We start from the raw sequence: 25,071 nt of genomic DNA, 5'->3' as shown, positions 1-25,071 counted from the left end.
CTGATGTATCTCGATTTCTGCCGAGGCACACAGATGGTAGAGTCAGAATTTGGCACCGAGTGCATGAATCCATGTACCCAACCTGCCTTGTGTTAACCATACAGGCTGGTGGAGGTGGTGTGGGGAATGTTTTCTTACACACTTTGGGTCTGTTAATATCAACCACTGCCTGCCACAGGCTATTTGAGGCTATTTTTGCTGACCATGCGCATCCCTTTATGGCCGCAATTTACCATCTAATGGCTACTTCTATCATGATAATGTAACAAAGCAAATGCCGTTTTAAACTGGTTCTGTGAACATGACAATGAGTTCAGTGTTCTTCAGTGGCCTTCGCAGTCACCGAATCTGAATTCAGTAGAACACCATTGGGGTGTGATAAAATGGGAGAGTTGCAGCAACACAGTGCACCTGGAAAAAAATTCTGCAGGAATTGTGGGATGCAGTCATGTCAACAATCTCACAAGAATTTGAGTTTGACAAGGGCCAAATAGTGATGGTTAGACCACTGGATCAGAGCATCTCCAAAACTGCAGCTCTTGTGGGGTGTTCCTGGTCTGCAGTGGTCAGTATCTATCAAAATTGTGCCCCACCTCTCAACAGGATTTAAAGGATCTGCTGCTAACATCTTGGTCCCAGATACCACAGCACACCTTCAGGTAGTTCACTGTAGTCCATGCCTCGAAGGGTCAGGGCTGTTTTGACAGCAAAAGGGGGACCAACACAATATTAGGCAGGTGGTCATAATGTTATGCCGGATTGGTGTAGTCTTGCCAGTATTTTTTTTTTTTTTTTATACATGTACTATTTAATATGGTAGTATGCCTGAGGATATTCAGTATGGTGCCAGCATATTTTATACATCATTTAGTGTAGAGGTATGTAGTCTACTACCTAGTGTGTGTAGAAGTATAGAAATATGAATCAATGCAATATTGTCATATGCTATTTAATTTGATAAATTAGTTCGAAGCGTACCATTTTGGTATGCACTGACAGACTACTTGGATGGTACTGTAGCATGCAGTTTGTTATATTACCAGATTCTGCTTACTTTCCTACATATCGTATATGCCTGCTTCACATACTTATTACTGAAAGACACACTGGATGTTTAGTTGTGTATTCCTTGAATTGTTTTATATCCATAGCCTTTATAATCAATTCCTTATCAGTCCTCTTTATCCAAAAGGGAAAATAAGGAGTGATGATTTCTACACAGACTGGATTAAACTAGGACTGTAAATAATAAGGCGCTGTGTGACTGACTTTACTGACGCATATGCAAAGACGCAGGATCAGACTGAAAAAAAATTGTCGTGTTAGGATTTGACATCACAACTTGGCACATCTGTATGTCAGGTTTGCTGATGCAAGCTTGCAGATCATTCTCTTCTGCATGCTTTGATCCCTCAGATGTACTCACTTCTTGAGCTGGCAGGCATCATGCGGAGACAGCCAAGAGGGATTGAATACAAGACATTGTCTTCACTTCTGCCTTTCCAGCTTTGTGTGCGGGTGTGAACACTCACATGATGAGAGAGAGAGAGAGAGAGAGAGAGACAGCCTGAATGCTATAGAGCTCTTAATATTAAGGCAAATATTAAACAAAATTGTAAGGGAAATCTGTTTCATCAGCTGTAAATAATGTCAATGCAGCAACACTGGAATTTATAGGGTGTTGGACAATAAAACAAACACTGGTCAATATAGTGTTTGGAGGTTTCATAGCTATATATGCACCTATATCTTCACTGATTTCACATTGCATAAGTCAGAGAAGCTTAAATTAGCAGAGCAATAGCAGTTATACATAAAAATATTGCAATCCACACAACATAATGGGAGATTTCAGAGATGTATCCTCCAAAGAGTGTGCATCTTGCTGGTGCATCTGTGACCAGGACAGTAAGTCTTTGTGATGTATTAAGAGCCGTGATGCCACCACAAAGGACGATCCACATCCAACAGAAGTAACTAAGTAACTGTCGATGCAAGAGGAAGCTGTCTGAGAGGGATGTCCCAGTGCTAAATCAGATTGCATCCAAAAAAACATAAAAACCACAGCTTCCCAACTCACTGCAGAATTAAATGCACATCTGAACTCTCCTGCTCGTTGTGGGCTCTACAGGTCAACACTGGTGCCAATGCCAAACGTCAGTTTCAGTGGTGCTAGCAGGAGAAATCTTGGACTGAGAACAATGCGAAACTTGTACTGCTCATAGATGAGTCCATATTTCCCACGGTATGAAGAAGCCCCAAAGAAACTTACCACTATGACTGATGCATTCCAAGAGTGAAGCACGTGGGTGGATCAGTGATGGTTTGGACTGTAATATCCAGCATTCCCTAGGCCCACTACTTGTGCTAGATAGGCAGATTGCTGCGCCAAGGACTACTGAACCATTCTGTAAAACTATATACAACCAATGTTTCAAATATTATACCCTGAAGGTGGTGCTGTGTATCAGGATGATAATGCATCAAAACACACAGCAAGAATGGTGACTGATCGGTTTTATAAACAGAGGAAAGTAAATTTGAGCACCTCCCACGATCACCAGATCTGAATATTACCGAGCCACCTTGGGGTGATGCATGGAGAATGAGTCAGGAAACAATTCACTCAACCTGCATCATATAGTGACCTGACCACTGTGGAATGGCTCAAAAATCCACTGTGGCCACTTGTGTCTGTGATTCCCAATACAAATTGATGCCGTATTGGCCGCAAACATAATATTAATACATTGTGATCTAAATCCAAGTGTTTCAGTTTCACTGTAGCTTCGCACTACACATTATGGACTGCTGATGAGCATTTAGGTACAACAAAATATTTTTTCACTGTTACTTTTGGCATACTACACATTATGCATGCTTTTATACATGCTATTGATTTATTCCTTTATCTTAGTGTAGAACAGCAGAAATTTCATTATATAATTATAATAAACCTTTGTAGGTAAGAGCAAGCCAGTATCAGGTTACTGGAAGCGTCAGTCACCTTTTACACATTCAGTGTCATACAGAAACAACAGCACTGATTAAAACACACATGCCCTCTCTCCATCATCTACAGGAGAAAATATGTTCTTACTTGTGACATGTTACTGAATTTTTAACATTCACATCCTTCTATATGTCTTTATGACAAATAGGCTAATCACTGTATAGCGGATAATGTGGATGACGTTCTAACAAATGTTTAACATACAAGATTTCTTGAGATATTAACGATACTCCACATCTCATCTATAGATACTGCCAACTGCCAAGATATATTTAGAAAATTCCTTCAAGCCAGACATTTCCTTTTTCTTTTAAAACATACTTCACAAAAATCATTTAAAACAGAGTCGGAGTCTGAGTCAAGGAAAATATTAGAAGGCAAATTGGGGAAAAAGAACAAAAAAAAAATTCCACTGCATTTTTCTTACATATAAAGAGCAAAGGGGATTATTTCTTCGTTTTTCTTTCATTTTTTGTATCCATTTATTCCATTTGCTTAGAGTTTCCTTTAATTGTTTCCTCTGACCCACTCACTGACATTTCTCTCCAGAATCATTTTATTTTAATCAGGTTTATTTTTAAAAGCTGTGTATTTTTTTAATATCCAATTGCTTTGGCAGCAGCGCCATACTGTGGCAATAAAAAGTATTAAATAAGAAGAACCTGAGGAATACTTAGGAAGGAATTTCTGGACCAGTGAATACCTAGCTTTATAGCTCTGCTGTCTGTTTTCAGCAACACTGTGGAATCATTCTACTTGCTCGCTGTTGACTCAAATATTGACCGGATGATGTTTTAATGCCACCGAAATAGCTTCAGTATAACAAGATAAACAATCTGTTTTGGTAGTAAAATGCATCTGCAGCAAAAGAAGAAACACAAAACACAGGACTGCTTTGAATTAAATCTTTTATGATGTTTTTAAAATGCAATAACCCCATATCTGATTAAAATAACTCATTTAAACCGCCTTTAAACCCCCAACCCCACCCCCCAGTTTGCCAGAACAAAAATTTCTTCTCTGTACAAAGGTTAAGAAAATAGAAGACAAGATTCTTTCACTTTAAAACAAGCTTATAAAACATGTTCACATCCTATTAGTAACTGAATTTTCACTGGTGAGAAAACTGAAATCAATAAGAAATGGGAAACTGGCTCATTACCAGCCAGCAGCCTGTTCGTTTCACAGCTGTCAAATATCCAAAATCACCAAGTTTAAAGGTTTTGGTTTAAAGCAACTTCTACATTAAGTATGTGGCTTATAGGGATGTGGATGCTCCAGATCGACCCTGCCTGCATATTGTTCCTTCACTAGCAACAAAAATGGTTCAGGAGTTACAGTACAATAAAATTCCTGGACTGGAAACACATCAGAGAAAACCTTACAGGTCAGAGGCATAAATTTGTTCAAAGCAAAAAAAAAAAATGCCTAGAAACTACACGTCCCTTAGAGCTAATTTAATAATGCAGAACGTGTTCATGATCAAGCAGTGTCTGGGAGTGATCCATTTTTGTCTGTGATCTGGCAAGAGCTGATTTCAATAGTCCAGTTTTAGCAGCCATTTTATCTTTGGAAAACTAAATTTTGGTACTTTAAGTCCAAAGCAAATATTGTGGTCAATATTTAATTCTGAAATTTTTAATACTGTATTAGATTATGGATTAGTGGAAAAACAATTACCAAAAAGCTGAAGACTTAAATATATTACAATTTGGTGGCTTCTACACTCACCTGCAGCTTTGTCCATTATGTAGTTTAAAAAACAGTGTATCGAGGAAATGCTCTAAAGGGCATCTGAAAGTGTTCTCACAGTGCTGATGGGATACAATACCTGTAGACCATCTCATCCGACAGCTTATGATAAATAAGACTGCTTCATTATTATGGCCAACAGTCTTCACCGATCTCCAAGGTACTTCTGATATCGACAGTGATGGAGAATAAAGATTCCACTGGAAGTAGTATATAAACATGGCTTCATGGCTTGTGGTGTGCAACAGTTCTTTGCTGCGTCTTCTTTTTTTCTTTTTTTTCCGAGTTCTTAATTCCCACTCCATTCGAGTCCAACCAATCCTTATGCGCTGCACACTCAGTCTACAGGACCCTGGAAGATGAGCTTAGCACATCCCTGTGTGACACTGAGCTGTGTGGCACAGAATGGGCATGCAGCATGGAAAGCATGGGTACCATGTGGTAAGGGAATTTCAGACCAGTAGCGGGCTGACTTCTCCGAGCAGACGTGACCGCAAGGTATGAAGGCATGCGTAGGCGCTGCTGAGTCCACATAGAAGGCTGGTTCACAGCCTAGCCACAGTGGCACATAGGGCCCCACAGCCCTGCACATGGGGCACTCACGTTTGTCGTTAGGTTCACGCTCTGTGCTGTGGCCCCACTCATGGTAACCGTGCACGTGCCCACATGCCAGGTACACCCATGGCTGCTTGTCCTGCTGCTGGGCAATACTGGGCAGCGCCCGACTGGAACGGTGCATGCTGGGAAAAGCCAAGGTATTGAGGCCCACAGGGCACTGGGGCCGCATGGCATTCAACTCCTGGCGCAGTGCCTCCAGGTGCTTCTGGGTGGGTGCATGAAAGAGACCTTCGGCTGTGCGCCACAGTAGAGTGGCACCGCACAGGTCCACCAGAGAGCCGTCCAGCAGCACATTACTCTCACTATCCACCTGGACATCAAAATTAAGACCCAGTTAGTATATAAAAATGCAGGGTGCTCTTACATTCTAAAGTCAAAAGGGTTTAGATTTGATGAACAAGATTATGTTCTGGTTAGTTCCATTCTCACACAACTCTATCACATTATTCACATACTAACACTCTTATTCATATGAATAATTTCTGTGTATCGCTACTGGCATAAGCTATTGTGACAATCAGTCAGAATGCAAACTACTAGCATTTGCAAATTGTATAAAATCACTTGACCTGCAGAGGGTGATAGAGAGCTGTAAAAAAAAAAAAAAAAAAAACACAACATCTGACCTGGACTTTGTCCAGCTGTAATCTATCTGTTAAAAGGTCCAGACCCATAAAGTACATTATGACTATTTGATATATTTAACCTAAGGTAATTACTCAATTCAGAACTATTAAATTAAATAAGTCTCTGAGGCAAATATCATATCAAGGACGAGATTTAAAAAACGCCAGTCTGTGTGCTGTACAGCCAAAGCCAATACTGGAAGTTTTTTCGTGTTTGTGACGCTAGACTGAAGATAGGAGGAAATTATTTGCTGTTGATAAGATCCAAGATCATACATTTTATCAAATTTCCTCCCAAAACAGTGTAGCCTAGTAATCATTACAAGGATGACTAAGGTTCAGCCCTGTGACGTGATGGACAAAAAAATCTGAAGACTTCATAAAAGACTGCTAGTTCATGTGAAATTGAGATAGAATAAATAATGAAAAACATTACATCACTAATAATTATTTTAGTATTATATTCTAAATTATTTTAGTTATTTTGGTATAATTGGTATCAACCACCAAGTTAACCTCAGCCTTAAACACTTTGCCTATGGTCTATATCTTTAGTGCATGTGATCACACCATCATAATCTTGAAGATTATAATCTGATTAGTTGTCCATACCTTTATTCCAAATAATTAACTAAAGTGTAAATTGTATTAACTAAGCCTTCTGAACCTTGGTATGTATGGAACATTAAACATTTTGTAGCACTAACCAATTTGCCTCGTGTCTGTGCAGAGCGAGTCTCTCTCAGCGTATATACATCTCCACACACAGATATCTCTCTCCACACACCAGGCTTGGACTCCTCTGTGAAGCCACCGCGCGGATGCATCACCAGCACACCATTGGTTGTCAGTCCGTCCATCTGGCCATCTGGATTCTTCCATTTGGCTGCTTTCTCCTGTGGATAGATAAACACAGTAAACAACTAGGCATGCGCATAAAAACATCCATGAGTGCCGTGACTAATTCTGTTTATATCTATATTTACCAAGTTATTCTGGAAGGCTCTACTAGCTCAGCAGAAGAAGATACTTCACAAGTCACAACATTTATGTATATATAGATAGACGCTTTCTCAAATAACAGTGATAAAATAGCCAGGAGGCTCATTCGTGGACAATACACGCACGGAAATGTACGATCCTGTGGAAGTGTCCGCTTACCCCTAGGAAGATGTTTTTGGAAGAGTCGAAACCTGCAGCGTAGATACGTGCCGTGTATGGAGGGTTGCGTTCACACACCACCCGACAGGCAAAGCGTGAAATGGTGCTCTGTGTAATGGGAGAGTCCTCGCCGTCTGTACCCCCTGACATAGTGTCCGTCACCACAAAGTCAATCGGGCTCTCCGTCGATCGCCCAATCTAAATTCACAGCACAAAAAAAAGGCTAAGTGTGTATGAATGTGTGGTCAACCGAAAAAGACAAGTAGACTGGACCCAGATAATTTAAAAGAGGCTTTATTTAAAATCAGCAATATCAATCCAACAAAAAAAAAAAAATGCCCAAAAGTGCCCTTTTTATTTCTTAATTTATAACCAAATGGAAACTATAAAAAATTGCATTACAAGGCATAGTGGATACCAATATGAGGACACATCTGTGTCACTGTCTGCACTTCTGCTTTCTACTTTAATAACACATTTTGCTGCAATGAATACACACAGTGACAATCTAACTAAAATGGAAAGAAGTTACTGAGTATTACGTTTTCGGATGAAACAACACTTTAAAAAACAACCACTTAAACTAAACAGTTTCTGTTTTTCACCTCTGTGGGTTCCTGTTGGTTCCCGTTTTAACTTTTTATTCATGGCCATTTGTCTTTGTTTGTACATGTTTGTGCTCCCAAACACACACACACACACACACACTTCCTCATGCCTGAGGATGTGTGTGTAACAGTAAATGGTTGGTCATGACAGAGCTGGAGCAGGCCTGTGATGGACAGATGTGAGTGGATCTGACTGAGGGTGAGAAGCTTGGAGAGAACTATGACTAGGCAACATATGCCAGCTTCGACAGTTTATTAGGTCAGCATGAATAATGCAGTATTGCACGGGATACCACTGCCCTTTAAACTGACTGGTCAGAAGGTATTGATTAACCTTCTATAACAACGGCTCTGATGGATCAGGTTGCAATTTAAATGATATATTTCTGCCTGTTTTAATACATTATTGTTTTTGTATAATAAAAACTCATTTAAAAGGGATTTGTATGGTAGATATAAACAGACCACAGATTAAAAATGTAGTGATATTTAACACATAAAAATTTTTTATTTTTTCATTTGTTTATGTAAAAAGTTTCCGGTGTCTCCAGACTTTTCCATCACAGACTGCATTTCTTACTGCATGTTCTGGCTTTTCTGTAACATGCCAAGCACTGTTTAATGGTCTTAACTTCAAGAGAGAGGATAAAACTGCTGGTCTTATAAATCTTGCAGTAATTACACAACAATAAATAGCTAAAAAGCACAAAGTGTTGTTCATTAATAAAATGAAATCTTGCCATGTTACAAGAGGGGAAAAAAACAATTTGGGGAATGATGTTAATAGAAAATAATCAACTTCACACCAATGCATTGTCATTTTCCTAAAATACAGCACACTGTGTCATGTTTTATCCCTTACATAACTCATTTAATACCTCTTATACAGCTATATCACTGGTGTGTGTGTGTGTTTTACTGTACCTGGAACATGTCTGTGTCTTTGTCATGGCTGTACTCTACAACCACAGTCTGGTTTCTGGACAGAGTGTAGGAGATACTGTGCTGACCCTTACAGTTCACGGCCTAAGACATAACAGAAACAAATGTTTGTTATTCTCCAGCCTAACAGAGGGAACAAAAGTCATGCTATTTATCATGGTACAACAGGAAAACGTACAACAATCGCTGGGAAGAGCATTGTTTAAGGTTTTCATGTTTTTTTTTGCATTGAAAAAGATGTTAGACTCTATGTAAGTGTAATTTGGATAGTCATCTTGATTCCCTGTAACTATTTTGAGCACAAACATCTATCCCATTTGCTCAACAAACAAAATAAGGTCACTCGATTATGTAAAAGTATTTAACACTTTGATAATATATTCAGAAGCCATCTGTGACCGTTCCAAGCAAGCGGACAACGCTATGTGCAGTATAGATTAAAAAATCAACTACAGAAATGCAGTGCATCGATTCATATCTAAAAGACAACAGTTTCATGTTTCACACAGACATCATAGGGAGGTCGCGTTTTTTTTAACGAAGCTTTTCTGACCATCCTCATCCAGGGCAAGGACAACATTTTTAATTAAATGTAGCCATACCGCAGTTCATTTTCCACAGGACATGAAGGGATTTTATCACAGTGTAGCCACCTTTCCCTCCTCACCCTCTTTCTCTCAGTAATCTGTGATTTCCAAATCTCCACATCACAAGGGGAGTAAAAAACGAGGTCATGTGCATTATACCAGAGGAAAGAACAGCTAGAGAGTCTGGCCACAGCAGTCTGAGTGAACAGTGAATAGAATCGAGAATAGAGTCGGAATTCGGGAAGCGTGAACATATGCGCAGATCACTTCCATGTATTGTATTCATGCATGCTGGTATACTCATACTTGAAAGAAAGGATTCATTTAAGAGTGATAACTTCTCAGGAACATTTAAGTCTTTAACAAAACTACTGATGATGAACTGCTGATGGCCACAGGTAATGGTAATAAAAATAAAATAATTGCACTTGGAATACTTTTCAAAATTCACACGAAATAGAATAATAGCTTACTTATGTTACAGCAAGAATCATGGTTGCCAGTTGTATTCCCCATAGAGCAATCTATTACACAACACATGATGATCGTCTTAGCCATAATCCCACTCCTGCCCACTCTTACAAAATTTCTCACCGATCCTGCCCACTCTCTCAGAATTTCTGACTAATTCCACCTGCTCTCACAATAATTCTGGTCAATCCCCCTACACTGAAAAAGTGGTCGGTTAGTTTACCGATAATTTATTAGGTATGGATTCCACATCAAATCATGGACTTATTGTTTAACTAAACTTTAATTTAATGAAGTTTCTAATTGCCTGATGGAATTATGGAGAGCAAGTATGATCAATCCACACAGTATTAACATAAACTAATTACATTATGAAGTCTCATGAGGATGTTGGGGCTGACAGGAAGTATAACTACTGTATTAATTTAAGCCACTGAAAGTATGAGTGGTAAAGAATAGTGTGGTGGTAATGTGACTGTTGCAGAAATCCTGTGGTCTGGATGTGATGTGTGTGTGGAAACAAACTGCTACTTTAATTAATGTGGAATTGATGTACGCATATAAATGAAGTAAATTCAATGATCGGCATTTTTCCAGTATTCTCCGACAGAAAATCTGACCGATCCCACCGGCTCTTTCAAAAAATTCCGCCCGGTAACTCCCACTACAGGAATTCTGACCAACCCCACCCACTCTTGCAGAAACTCTAACCAATCCCACAGTAGTGACTTAATCATAGCTGTTCCCAAAATATAAGCATTATTATGTTTGCAACTGCTACACAAAAAGGCTGCTGTGCTGCAGAAATCAGACCATTCGATGGAAATATTAAGTACTCATTTTAACTCAAAATGCTCATCACTTTGACAAACAACCACTATGGAAAACAAATCACCCAATGGAATTCAATGCATGAAAATTATTTGCTGTTAAAGTTTAGCGCAGTTGGCAAGCATGTGGACATTTGTCTGTCCATGTCCCAGCCAGCAGGCTTCAGTTATTCATGTTGATGTTGATGTTGTGCAGGCTGGAGGAAAATTAACTGATATACAATCCTGGTCACTTCAAGCCATCCATGGCTTGTGTACGTTTCATTTTAAGAAGGCAGAGGACCAGGACAAGCTGGCAACAGCACTGCAGCTGGCTAAGATTAAACGTTAAAAATTGACTTGCTAAATAAAAAGAATGAGACGACATTACAGGGTAGAAATATTGACAAACATCAATTCAAACTCTGGCTCTCCTTGGTCATATACTACAAATTATCATTTGCCTGAAATAAACAAGGTTTCCGCTAAAGATTCGAAACAAATCTCAGTAGTACTGTGGTATTTAAACAGGGTCCTTTAGGGTTGTGTTCTGTATAGTTCTTACTCACCACTGCAATTAGAAGCCTAAAGAATAGACATGCTACAGGATAAACCAGTAGTTTTATTTTGGGTTGTTTCTAAGGGCGGTACGGTGGTGCGGTGTGTAGCTTTGCAGCTCATAGGGTCCCTGCTTCAGCTCTGAGCTTGAGTTGCTGTCTGTGTGGAATTTCACATGTTCTGCTCATGTGTGGTTCTCCAGTTTTCTTCCACTTCCCATGATAGTAGGTGGACTGGATAAAATGCCTTCGAGTGTGAAGGTGCGCACGCACAGTCTCATCTAAGGGTGTATATTCTCACCTCCTGCTCAGTGTTTCCAGAATAGGCTTTGTATCCAGTGCAATCCTGACCAGGATAAGGCAAATAGTGAAGAGGAATAAATAATTTTATGCATGTTTTATTAACTAAAAAGACTGAATATACAGGAAAGCCTTTGTGAACAGCAACTTAAAGCAGTTTTAAAATACAAATGTCATGTTTGAATGAATTTTATTTGCAATAAGACGACCCAAAACACTTACAACAAACCAGCAACACAATCTGTTGCATCAAACAACAATCTCTGCATTTCATCATGGATGCCAAAATATCCTTGTGAAAGCAGCCTAGCATGCAGGTTCAGTCATGGAGGCTGGCAGGGACACAGCACCTCTGTCTCACTTCCAGCTTCACAGGGGGTCCAACCATCTCCCATCCCATCCCCAGTGTACACCGGAGCACAAAAACACAAAAGCTCAGTGACAATAAGCCCTGAGGCCCATGGGCAGTGGGCTATACTGTATCTTTCAACAACTGTTTTGTGAGGAAAGTGTAAGAAGACGCTGTTGGTTCACAGTAAGCTGTAGTTTTACAGCTGCCTCAATGGCCATCAATTAATGCAGAGCTCACAAAGCAACTCTGACAAAGAAACACAAGTGAAAGACCTCCGAAGAAACACACATTGTTCTGTGAAGGGTTCAGTGACAGTTTGTTGCCTTCTGGCTGAATGCGAGCCCAGTTTAGAGCAACTTTAACTGTAAAAAGAATGGCTATTCTTTGTAACATTAGAATAATACAGCTGAAGAGGGTGTCAGGGCTATAGAGCTGTTATTCCTTCTTTATCCATTTAGAGCAAGAGAAGGCCACTGAGCTGAAAGAGGCAGGATAGACTATGCTGCAAACACTTATAGCTATGTTTCACAGTAGATGTAGAGATATTTTCACCAACCCTCACTGAGCACAGAAGAAGAATGCATAGTCGCTAATAGCAAACAAAAATGATTTTTGCATTAAAAATGCCAGCTATATTTGCAGTGAAAAATAAGAAGGCAGCCCTTATTTGACATATGCACATTACATTACATTAAAATTCTTGTCTCAGCTTTTTAGGAAGTTTGGGGTCAAAGTGCAAGGTCACTGTGAGGATAGCATACCTAGCATATTTATTAGTGAGGAACTGTGTAGCTGCCTCCAGGTACTGAGTGCAATGTTTGGGGAGGACAGCAGTTTTGCAATAATACATCTTAATTTAAGAAAAGAAACGAAGGCACTATGGAGCCTAATAACTGTGTGACATTATGCTATGCAGTTAACATACTGCAGATACATAGTTAAACATGCTGTAGTTAGCTCACAAGGATAATGCACAATTAAAAAAAAGTTTAAAACGTGGATTGTGCTAGCACATGCCAGCTGCAGGGAGCTTAAAGTGTCACCTTGTGCACCCACACCTAATTTGCATATTCAAACATTATTCTAATTATGTGTTGGAATATGCTAAGAGTAATTTTGCCTAAAATACCCAACCTTAGACCAAAGGAAGCATTACTACAACCATGCATGCAAGTTAAAGGGGAGAGATGAAAGAGGTCCATCGATGCCTGGGCGTGTGAAAAAGAGGCAGCAGAATTACGAGGCTATTCTCAGCCCATAACCTCGAATGACTGTGAGAAGGTTCTGGTCTTTTGGTCACGTGCTACGCAGAAAACAATCAGCCACTTCCAGATGAATTTCAGACACTGAGAATGAGTATGGTTAAAGTGCACTTTAAAAAAACAATCAGAAATGCATTGAAAAAGTAATGCTGCACTATTCCAGGAAGCGAATGTCAGCTACAGAGAACAATATTTTAGTTTCTCTGGCCTTTTTAAAAGGTTTCCAGTCACTATGCAAGTTATTTTTCACTGAAGAAGGATGGACAATGAGAATCAACAGGTTATCTGTATTGTTTTACTGGGAACACCATACCACAGGAAAAACCAGGTGCTATCAAAGAGGAATCGAAAAACAAGCCAACCATCCCACAAAACAAACAAAGGAGTCACTATGGTCTGATTCAGTCTGGACAATTGTGGCTGGTGACTATGTCGAAGATCATAATTCTGACATCATTAGTCAGTGCTATCTTATTAGCATGCTGATGCTATGTAAAGCCTCTTCACAGAGGCTTACAGCCAAAAGCCACACAAGCAGGTTTTTACAGCATTCCATTCTGGCACACCCACAACTAAATCAGAAGAGGGAAAACCTCCAGAAATGCTCTAGCCCTATTGCCAAGAAATAGTGAATTTAAATCCCAACCATGTCACAGCAACAAGAGAGCTGCATATGTCTCAGAGGAAGCAAGTGTTAACCATCAGCCTCCACATTTGGTAGCTGTTCTGTGATAGTGGAGATCTAGCTCATGGGTTACAACTGGCAATGACAAAATTGAAGAAATTGGCAGGAAACACAAACAAAAACATTTTGATTTGGCTGGAATATGCCTATAAGATGGAGAAATGAAAACCTCCCATTGTAACACTGTTATTTGTGTTCCATTAATTTCTGGCTTCTTTCTGCATTAGCTAGTGCTGCAGCTGGGGAAGAAAAACAGGCAGGCTGACCACAAATATCTGCTCCAAAGCAGTGCATAGTCCACTACAATTTTCTCCCACCTCCATAGAAGCGTTGTAAACATGCTTCCACTGCAAGAACGACTATTTACAACAGATGCATCAGAGATTACATTTCATTTTCATTTCATTTCAAGAGGAACCTTCTGTCAGTCTACTCATTCTGCATTCAGAAACCAAGAAGTTAAACCTATAACAGGAAGGCATTACAAAATGTGAGGTACCTTGCTGGCCTGCGGGTTATTGAGGATGTGCACAGTGCTTGGCTTAACGCCGTTGGCCTTGACTCTCTTGTATAGGGCAAAGCGGCTCCTCCTCCTTCCACGGTCTCCATTGGGGAGGGATCCATTGTACCTGCGTGTGAACAAGAAGAAACTCAAATTTTGGGTTCATGTAATAAGGCATGCTTAGTCACGAGTTCATGTGACGTAAGAATCAAGTCTAATGCAATGCATTTTAAGTTACACTACAAGAAATAACATTTTTGTGATAGGTTTTTATCCTGCATCTGACAATCCAACTAGTCAATATATGCAACTAATACTAGGTATAACTCTTGAATATATGCAACAGTTAATGTAGAATGCTGTTAACTACATGTTACTCAGGACGCTCCTCGTCATAACAACCAACATGTTTAGTTTAAAAGGGTCGTCTCAGATCATATTCTTTGGCCACAACATTTTACATATTTAAATGAAATATACAGCGATCAGGCATAACATTATGAGCACGGACGATGAAGTGAATAACACTGATGATCTCATCATGGCACCTGTTAGTGGGTGGGATATATTAGGCAGCAAGTGAACATTTTGTCCTCAAAGATGATGTGTTAGAAGCAGGAAAAATGGGCAAGTGTAAGGATTTGAGCGAGTTTGATGAAGGACCAAATTGTGCTGGCTAGACGACTGGATCAGAGCATCTCCAAAACTGCAGCTCTTGTGGGGTGTTCCCGGTCTGCAGTGGTCAGTATCTATCAAAAGTGGTCCAAGGAAGGAACAGTGGTGAACCGGTGATAAGGTCATGGGCAGCCAAGATGTGGGGAGTGAAGCCTGGCCCATGTGATCCGATCCAAGAGACGAGCTACTGTTGCTCAAACTGCTGAAGAAGTTAATGCTGGTTCTGATAGAAAGGAGTCAGAATACACAGTGCATGACGGGTCAGGGCTGATTTGGCATAATCATTGTACCAACCTATGTGCAAAACTTATTTTACAGTTGAATCTTTGCATTCAGACAGCCCATATGTTCTGCCCATGTGATACACAGAATCTGATATCTTTTATGCACTTTTCTGGCCACGAGCTTTATATATGCTGGTTTCCAGCAGAAAGTAAGACACATTTTTTGGAACATCTCAGAAAAAAAACTTCTTCAAGCATGATATAGTCAATGAACAGAACAAATTTAGGGAATCCCTAAAAGTTATAAAAGAATTTTGTCTAAAACACTTAGACAATCACCAGGTCGTCATAAGAGAGTAAACAATATAATCTTGCACGTCAGTCAATTTCCCACCTTATGTTGGTTAAATACAAGTTTCTAAATTGTTAGAAGTCTTAACACGGTCAGTCTCAGCAAAAGGAAACAGTGGGTACCATATTAAACAGAATCTATTTTTCTAATCTATTTTTAATAATCTATATTAAAAACTTGTGCATGTTTATTGCTAAGAACAAGCACTCAAGTCTCCATCAGTTAACAGTTAATAACATCAGCTCAACACAACTGTTAATACTGCAATGCATTAAGATGCTCAGTCTCACCTTAGATTTATACAATTAGCACTTTTCAACCATAAAGCATAGAGTTTAAGAAAATAAATCATTTTTGATCCATCCAGATGAGGATGGGTTCCTACTACAGGTTTCTTCCTCATGTGATAGACTTTCCTTGTTCATTAGGGATACATTTATAAATGGAAATATATATCTTTTTCTTTTTGCTTTGTGACAATGTCCATCGTTAAAATTAAATACAAATAAAACTTGTACATGTTATTTGGATTTTACATTTGAACAAAGTTTTATTTCTTAAGTTTTTATTCCTGTAAAGCTTTTTATGGCATGATTTGTTGCTGGCACTACTTATGGTTGTCTACATAAACAATGTTTATAACACCTGCATAAATTTAGTGGATTCTTAACTTACAGAAAAACAATTGAAACTAAATTACAGTAGTCTTTTTTACTTATGTGATGCATTGGCCACTTTCGACAAGACAATGCTGCACTGAACTAAAGGAATATTCAGAACCTTCAACTAGGAAAAGAATAGGGAAAAAACCCTTGAATAGGAATACTCGAAATTCTTACTCGGAAATGAAATGAAGACCTCGAATCCATGTTCAGCAAGTCTTTACTTTTAAAATAGCTTGCTGTATATACACGTATTTGCTGTAGATCCACCCATCTACAGATATATTTGTTTCATCTGACATTACTCTGATATCCGAGTTCCCACTTTGTAGTCAAACTCGTATAAAAAGCTACAGAAGTTCGGGATTAGGCTTTTTATTTGCATAACACAACAAAGGCTTCCTACTCAGTTATGGTTGCTCAGAGACTTAACTGACTAGGCTAAAAAGTATGAACAGCTAGATAACAGCCTAAACACAATCACTGCCTTCAAATCTACCTTACCACATAATCATTATTTGAGTCTAGCTAGCATACTTCATTTTCTCTCAGTATGTTTAAACCACAAGGTAAGTGTACGTGTTGTGGGTGTGTGTTTCCACAGAGCTGCATGTTCCTGATTCTGAGAAGTCTGTAATGTGTTGCAGCTTATTAATCCACCCAGTAAAAACTGCTGGGAAATGGTACAGATTGTGCCTGATGTGTAGTGCTGCAGGCAGTTAGGAGTCGTGAGCACATGCTATAGTTACAGCATCAAGATGTGTTGTATCACTGTGGAGTGCACTGTAATTAAAAATCTACACAAAATTAAACATTTCGTTTCGTAAAGCAGGCTTTTCTTTTTTCGGACTGGTCTGCTGGGCAAGGCCAAATGAGAAATAAAAATACCAGACAATAATTCTGCCCAGATTCTGTCCCAGATACCTAGCTATTGATTTTCGTCCCCCTAACTAACCATTTCCAAGCGATGTCCTAAGCCGGGCTGGGGAGATCACGACATACCTACATAAATACATCTGGGGGAGCTCATCAACATGATTCTTGACTTCTCCAGCTAAACTCTTTCTAGAAACATAAAGATTGACGAGAACAAGAGTCAGAACCTGAGAAATGAATATGGTGAAAGTTTTCTCAGACAGGCACTCAGTCCTGTGTAGCTGATTGTAATCCTTTCCCTTTGCCCTGAGCCAGAATCCTCTGTGGAAGTGATCAGCTGCACCTGTCCTGCAGTCAGGGGTCATTCCCACAGAGCCTGTCTCACTTGTCACCACAAATCACAAAACAACAAACCTCACAGGAGGGGAAGGGGGGGGGGGATTTCACAGGTTTGTTAAAATAATCCAGACAGATTACTCTAGCGGAACTGTACAACAGGAATCTCTGTCTGACATAAAGCAGTCTAAACACAACTGGGGTGAATTTCACATGAACACAACTAGCAAGTGTTTCGACTTAGAGTTCCAAATTCTTTTGAAGACATGAACGATCACTGAAACCGAAATAAACATACTTGCTTGAAGCTGTGTACAGTAAATCTTTTTCCATCATCTGACCAAATTAACATAGTGTGTTTCTGTTATGAGTGAAATCCTGAAACTGTTTAAAATCATGAGGCAGAACTCAATCAGCCCTTCTCAGGTGACCGTGATTAAAGCCATTTCAGAAACAAGCATGCCACATGACACTGAATACCACACAGTGAACCAGTCAATGGCTCAGAGAGATCCTTTTTCCCCTCCAGATCCACCCACAAAGATCAGTCAATGAAAATCAAAATGTCCTGCCAGAGGTGTTGCTTCGAAGAGGCTAGTAAGGTCACACAAAACCCTATCAATAAGGCCAGTCAGGCCAGTGAGGACAATGAACAGAGACAGCAGGACTGAGGAGACACAGTTCCTGTGCCCAGATCAATAATACACTCTTTCAGCCTCAGTCCCTCTCCACAAAGTGTGCCAGGGTCCCGTGCCAGGCAGATCGAGCTAGAGAAAAAAAAACTTGCAGGACAAGAACAAGCCTGGTACTGATGTTCAGCCTGGAAGTGGGTAATGAAAGCTCACTGAAAAGTCAGTCATATAATAACAATAGCGTGGTGTGAGGAGCATGAGATCACATAAGATGATCTCAAATGCAAATATAACACAAATATACAAGAACCTTCAAGCAAGGATTTCATAACTCTTAAACAGGGGTGCTGTAAAGGAAAAACTATTTTTTAATAGTCCCCCCCCCAAATAGGCCGATCACATGGGAGGAAATGGGAAAGAGAAGCCTGGTGGATTAAAACAACTTCCGAATTCCTCCAAAGCCCTGGATCTCTGTGGGACTTCCTGAGTGACGGAGAGAGGGAGAGAGAGAGACTCTCCGCTGTGGCCAACTAATGCAACACAGTAAATTAACAACAGCTGCAAAAGCAGAAAGCCCGAGATTTTACCTCAAGCATGAGGCTCTGACTTGGTTCAAGCGGCTGTGTTATCATGTGTATTGCGTGAAATAGTCGCCTTCCCATCATGGCAGATGCACAAAGCAGCTAAATGTATGTTATTCCGGCTGAGGACTGAGGAGGAAAAGCACGTGTTTCGGTTCACGAGTAACGTGAGCGCGTGAATTTTAAGCCCATGGGAGGTCGCTTACGCTTCCAAAATACCTCCTGTACAGAAACAAACCGATTCCACGAATATATTTAGTAAGAACACGGTTTTGCCCAGCAGACAGTGGCTTTCTGAAAGTCTCCGTGTTGTTAACGTTACACGAAGCTGACTACTTGGAATCTCCACAGTGTAGGATCAGATAACGCCAGTTAAGATCATGTAAAGTTCCCCAGGAGTTGGGTTTAGAGGGAAACATGATGACTATTGTCAAACTCACCCGAGAACAACCAGTTCCCCGTACTTTACAGGCTCTTTGGTGGGTGCACAGGTCTCCTCCTGACCCGGAGAAAACATCAGGCTGTTCACCTCAATAAGCGGCCGCTCCTCGCTCTGCATTTAGTGGCTCCAATCCAGGGAAAAAGATCACAGCAGAAATACTTCAAAGGACGCGGCTAACGGCCATTTTCCGCCTCTTTTCCGCCCCCACTCAAGTTTTTTTCGCTTTTACAAAATAAACCCAGTAAGCTCGTGCAGGAGATACGGGCTGAATAGTTAAAATGTTTCACAAAACATTTCCAATTATCAAATAATCGACTAACTTCGTGCTTCGGCCGCTTTCTGCCAAGTGGAAAAACATTAGGCTACACGGTAGGGGGTGGACTGTACCACTCACTCTCGCCCACTTTAAACGGGGCGAGCTGCGTGGAGAAATCTAAAGAAGTAGTACAGTGACTTCCAAATCCCGACCCAGATTACACTGTATTATAGTCACACGTAAACTTGTCCTGAATTATATTATCTGCGTTAAAATGTTTCCGGTTAATCGCGCAACCTCCAGACAAATCAAAGGTTCTCCCTCCAATGGAACAGTCCAAGCGCGCCACGGTCTGAGGCGGCACCTTCAATTATGTAAACAAAGAGTAAAATTTGGATATTTTTAAAGGGATATTCACACCATATGTGGAGCTCAGCTCTCGGACGAAAGGCTTTCTCTTGTTTGCTCAGTTTTTAAATACCATGTTGTGTAGTGTTATAATGACGATCATTTAGATGAACTAGTAGTCTTTGGATCTTTTCTAAACTGGAGCAGTATCAGTAGGATGCCAGGATAAGAGGAGGTTCATATGTTTCAGCCACAACAGACTGTAAAGTCTGCAGTGATTTATAGGTCAATATTTCAAGAGGGAATTCAAATTGATTTTATTGGAGTGTTCAAGTGGCAATGTCATACCCTGATACAGTGTGATAGCTTAGTGGTTAAGGTGTTAGATGGCTAAATGGAAGGTTGTGAGTTCAAATCCTGGGTCCACCACTGCTGGGCCCCTGAGCAAGGCCCTCAACCCTCAATTGCTCAGATATAAAATGAGAAAAATTGTAAATTGCTTTAGATAAGGGTGTCTGCCAAATACCAGAAATGTAATTCTGGCAATTATAAGACACTGGAAAAATGTTTGTTAGTCTTCTGTAGTGGTAGATAGATAGATAGATAGATAGATACTTTATTCATCCCAAAGGGAAATTCACAGTTTCCAGCAGTATCCACAAACACAGGTAATAGATAATATAGGAAGGAATTTAACAAAAATACTAAAATACCCAAATTAGGGTACAAAAATATAACAAAAAAATATATCAAATAACAAATATAGAATATAACAAAAACACATTAAATAACAAAATATAAAATATTACAAAATATAGCGGAATATAACAATATAAGAAAATATATCAGAAAAATACTAAATACAGAGATTTAGGAATAAATATGGAGAATTGGATGAAAAACAAGTAATGTGCAAGACAAGTGTTTAAGGTTACAGACCTATTCGATGTGCAAAAACTGTTATGTGCAAAAACTGCATGTTTATGAGTTCTGTGCAAATCTCAATGTATTGACAGTTCTGTATAAACCGGAGTGTATTGTGTGTAGTGTGTGGTGTGTGTTTTATTGTACAGTCCAGTACAGAGAGAAGAGTAGTGTCAGCACTGACTCCTCCCACCCTGTGTGGAATTAAAACACACAATACCACACCCTGTGTGGTATTGCATCTCTTCAGCCTGGGTGCTTTTCACTGTCATACCTATTAATAATGTGTTATTAAATCACAGTTATTAAAACATTTTCTTCAGTATTTTTAGTAAGTGCTTTATCCTGATCAGTGTTGCAGTGGATCCAGATCTTTTCCCTCAAACACTGGTAGTGAGGTGAGTATACCGCCTGCACCATGTACCATGCACCCTCATTCACATTCTTGATTGACACCCCAGGGTAGCATAGGGTAGCCACCTTGGTGTTTTGGGGAGCTGAACAAATCAAACATGCAAAACTCTATACAGATAACAACACAAGATCATGATCAAACCAGGGATCCAGGAGCTGTGAGGTGTTGTGTCACTGTGCTACCATATTACTCAGTATGTAGGTTATTACCTTAATATGTTATAGATGTCACAAACATCATCTAACATTACACAGGTGTAAGGTGCTGATTGTATAGTCATAACTGCTGTCCATTTGCTTCTCCAACAGATGATTGCACATGAATGAGCCATTGGCTCTGTGACTGCTGTTTGTCCATACACACTTCTTGGGTCATTTGGACTAAGCCCATTTATTTCAAGTGACAATTAAAATAGACTAATAACTACATGAAATCAACAATAAATACAACATTGGATTTTGATTAAATAAAAATAATAGGTCTCCTGGCTATGCTTGATGGACACTGGTGCAGGGTGGTTTGGGGGCCTTGCTCAAGGGCCCAACAGTGATAGCTTGAACCCAGATCTTCCCAGTCAACAACCCAGAGCTTAAACCACTTGAGATACCACTGCATTACCAACAATAACAGTGACACCACCAACAACAGTGGTAAAAAAAAAAAAACAATGGTATAAATAACAACGACTTTAGGAATATTAATAATGACATTACTAACAGCAGTGGTCATAATGGAAGTGGAAGAGTGAGAATACTTACTGACATTAGAAAGGATCTCAGAGAAGGATTATGATAAGGTGGTCAAAACGGGAGTGTGGGAGTTTGTCTCTTAAGTCTAGCTGTTGTCCCACTTTTCCATGTCTGTTGTCGTCATTGTAGTCGTTCACACATCCCCGATGAATGTGTCACCTCCGACTTGACCTATTGTTGCCTTTTAGTGGTTGTTTTTTTTTCACCTTTTCTTATTCTGCCCCCTATGTGCAAAAAAACATAGGCTTCAGATAGTAATATGTGTTCATCACAAAAAGAGCATATTGTTAAGCAATGTCATTACAGCTGTATGGAAAAAAAAAATGCTTTTTGTAATGATTGTAATTTTATAAACACAACTATTTTAGATAAATACATTTTAAATATGCATTAGATGCCAGAGTATTTTATTTATAACATATTTATACTCATCAAACCAGTGGTGATCCCTTATGCTCTGTGGATGGGGGTATTGTCCACGCCTATCAGGACAGAAATGTTTTAGAAAAAGATGAAGGGGATTAGTGAGAATAACTTTGTATTCTCACTGAGGAGACAGATGGACTCACCCCATGTCAACAAAATGCTCCTGACAGTATAACAGAACCACTGGACCTGTCAATGGACCACTCATTCGGACATTCTCATGGCTGATGCCACATAAGTAGTTGCCTACTTGTCTAGAACATAATGACCAGTTTAGGCTTTTTCAACACTCAAATGTGTATGTGTCTTTGTAATGAGGGGTTTATACACTAAAACCCTACTATAATATCCCTCCCTACGTATCTTGCTGACAGTTTGATCCTATCATGTCCCGCATTGGTATTCTTAGTCATTTAAAGAACGGGTGCTCATCAGTTTTTCTTACACATTGCGTTAATACATAAGAATCACAGTGAATAAATGTACTTTTTTGCACACAGTTTCCAATCCTATCTTTTACATTTACTGATGAGTTTCTCACAGACGTAAATGAAAATGTCTCTTTGAACAATTTTCCTAATAGTCAGCACCAATAACAAACCTGTCAAAGTTACTTAGATCTTTTCATATTGGCACCTTGATCCAAAATTTATGTTTAAAATAAAACATTGTAAATACTACAGCGCATAGTTTGTCTGGAAGCATCTATGCTTTCATATTTTTTCAACTAATTTAATCAGGTTTTCCCTTTTAATTGGTCACCGGTTTATAAATAAGTTTATATTAAAGCCTGAACGTTTCATTGCCCTGCTATAGACTGGCATACTGTCCAGTGTGTACCCTGCCTTGTGGCCAAAGTCTCCTGGAATAGGGTCCAGGTTCCCTGCAACCCAGTAGGATCAGTGGTGTAGAGAATGAATGTATGGATGGATGAATATTTAGGGTACTACTATGACAAAAAGACACTTTATTTTAATCTGTTGTTAAAAAAGCAGGGCTGGTCTGAAAGACTCCTGTTGAAGTGTTGGAGCACAGAAACATCCAGGGAGTGTACTGGTGCAAGACGTTAATGTGCTGTAAACACCACATCGCTGTTCTCACAGCTGTTTCTATCTCCCATTATTGTGCAAAATAGTAACAGAAACAAAATATTTTAATAGAATTTTTCCAGCACATACACACATAGATAAAGCATCAAAGTCTGGTCTTTCACATGCTAGCTTGATGGGTAACACATGCAAGGAGACATGTGCTTAAAGATATGTGGCTGGATTTTAATCAGTCCATTGTGTGTGTGTGTGTGTGTGCACAATAGAGGATAACACTCAGGAAGAAAGAATACATGAAACATCCGCAGAGAGTGGATTGCGCAACAGTGACGCAAATGGTATGTGGACTACCTGATGACGTGTCTGAGGCACACAGCCAACTGCTTAGTCTTGCACTTGTTCTCATGTTATTATGATTATTCAGAGGAAGTAGCACAGCATGAATAAAATAACATTAGCTTAGTACTAAAAAAATAAGATGCTAAATCCATGGGAAACAAACTCCATAAATCTGAAGAGAAAGAATTATACTCAGACCTGTACATGCCTTTTATGCAAATATATGTATAGCACTCATGACTGTGTGATGTCTTTGGCTCCATTCTAAGCTTTCTGAATCATGCAGTTATTGGTTATGTCAGATATAAGCCACATTATCTCTTCTATCGTTTACAAAATGACCATCAACTGGCCACCTGATTCAGACAGTACAGCTGAATATTGCTCTCTAATACTCCATCGAAAACCCAAGTTCTTTATTTAAAACACAACACTCCAGTGCCTTTTGGTTTTATTAAAGTGAAATTTTATTTTATTTTTTTTGACTGAGCGAGACATAAAAGCTCAAATAGAAGAATTCAAAGGCGCCTCTCTGATCTTTGTAATTTCTGTGACTACTGTTGTTGTGCACTATTGCTGTTTACAGTCCAGAACATTTGTTTTTAGCCGTTCAGTGTCCTGTGGCATTTGTTTCCTGAGAATATTGGGCAGAAGGCAGCATTACATCCTGGAATATATGACAGTACACCTTGCACAGACCCATTCACACACATTCAAATCTAGGGGCAATTTAGCATAGCAAATCCTCCTAATGGAATGTTTAGAGAGGTGGGAGGAGACCAGGAAACTCGGAGGAAAGTCACATGGGTCCAGGGATCCACAGACAGCTCGGGCTTGGAACCAAGGACGACTGAGCTGTGAGTTGGCAATGCTGCCTGCTGCACCACTGTGCCATCATCTTACAGTAATATATACAGTCCCAAATGCCTTATAGACTCAAATGTAAAGTGTCCAATAGACATGTGCTGTATTTACTGCATACGCCAGTAGATATGATTATATTTATTTATCCTATTCGTTCAACTTGTCTCTTATTCTACTACTCATTTAATAAATGTCTAATAGTTAAATGCTTCATTACTATCCTCTTAAATGTATTATGATTGCATTGTATTTTTGAAATATAGAAAATATACAGAAAACATACATATCCCATGAGAGAGTCCTAATTAAACTGGCTTTGTGTACATTCCTAGTACTAAAAACTGCCCCCTTTGTGCCCTGTATCATACTAAGCATTGGGTGTGTCTTTGGCCTGCTTTGTTATTATGCTAGACAGACTGTGTGTGAGTGTGGTGGGGCCTGAATGTGGTTTCCATGCTGATGAGGTCACGGCCACAGGGCAAGTTTGGGATCAGCTGACTGCAATGTGACATGCAAGGAGAATAGCTGGAATGTGCTGAAGTGTTACCAGCACACAGTGTGCTCACATAAATGTCACACAAATGTGGCCTTATTAACACAGCATGGTAGGAAGCTTACATTTGAGAGCTGCTAAAGATAAAACCTTCTCAGAGATTCGGGACCATGTGATATACCC

At 39.6% G+C, this 25,071-nt stretch overlaps 1 protein-coding gene across 1 annotated transcript; it reads right to left on the bottom strand.

The window, feature by feature from the left end:
• Positions 1 to 3,926: 3,926 nt before the first annotated feature.
• Positions 3,927 to 19,585, bottom strand: peli2 (pellino E3 ubiquitin protein ligase family member 2). The gene is made up of 6 exons (XM_058399601.1): positions 19,024 to 19,585; positions 14,243 to 14,372; positions 8,703 to 8,804; positions 7,171 to 7,368; positions 6,717 to 6,905; positions 3,927 to 5,693 (listed from the first exon to the last, which is right to left on the bottom strand). The coding sequence occupies exons 1-6, from the start codon at positions 19,140 to 19,142 to the stop codon at positions 5,103 to 5,105; spliced, it is 1,329 nt and encodes a 442-aa protein (XP_058255584.1). The 5' UTR covers positions 19,143 to 19,585; the 3' UTR covers positions 3,927 to 5,102.
• Positions 19,586 to 25,071: the final 5,486 nt, after the last annotated feature.

Source organism: Hemibagrus wyckioides, linkage group LG09 (genome assembly GCF_019097595.1).
Source record: "Hemibagrus wyckioides isolate EC202008001 linkage group LG09, SWU_Hwy_1.0, whole genome shotgun sequence".
Classification (NCBI taxonomy): Eukaryota; Metazoa; Chordata; class Actinopteri; order Siluriformes; family Bagridae; genus Hemibagrus; species Hemibagrus wyckioides.
Note: the sequence above shows the minus strand (reverse complement) of the source record. Positions and strands in the feature narration are given on the sequence as shown.

Coding starts and splice junctions, on each gene's coding strand:
- peli2 (XM_058399601.1), bottom strand. CDS start 19,142: ATGCAGAGCGAGGAGCGGCCGCTTATTGAGGTGAACAGCCTGATGTTT. Junction 7,369..8,702: donor AAGACACAGACATGTTCCAG/GTACAGTAAAAC, acceptor CTGTGAATTTAG/ATTGGGCGATCGACGGAGAG. Junction 5,694..6,716: donor CACAGACACGAGGCAAATTG/GTTAGTGCTACA, acceptor TTTGATGTCCAG/GTGGATAGTGAGAGTAATGT.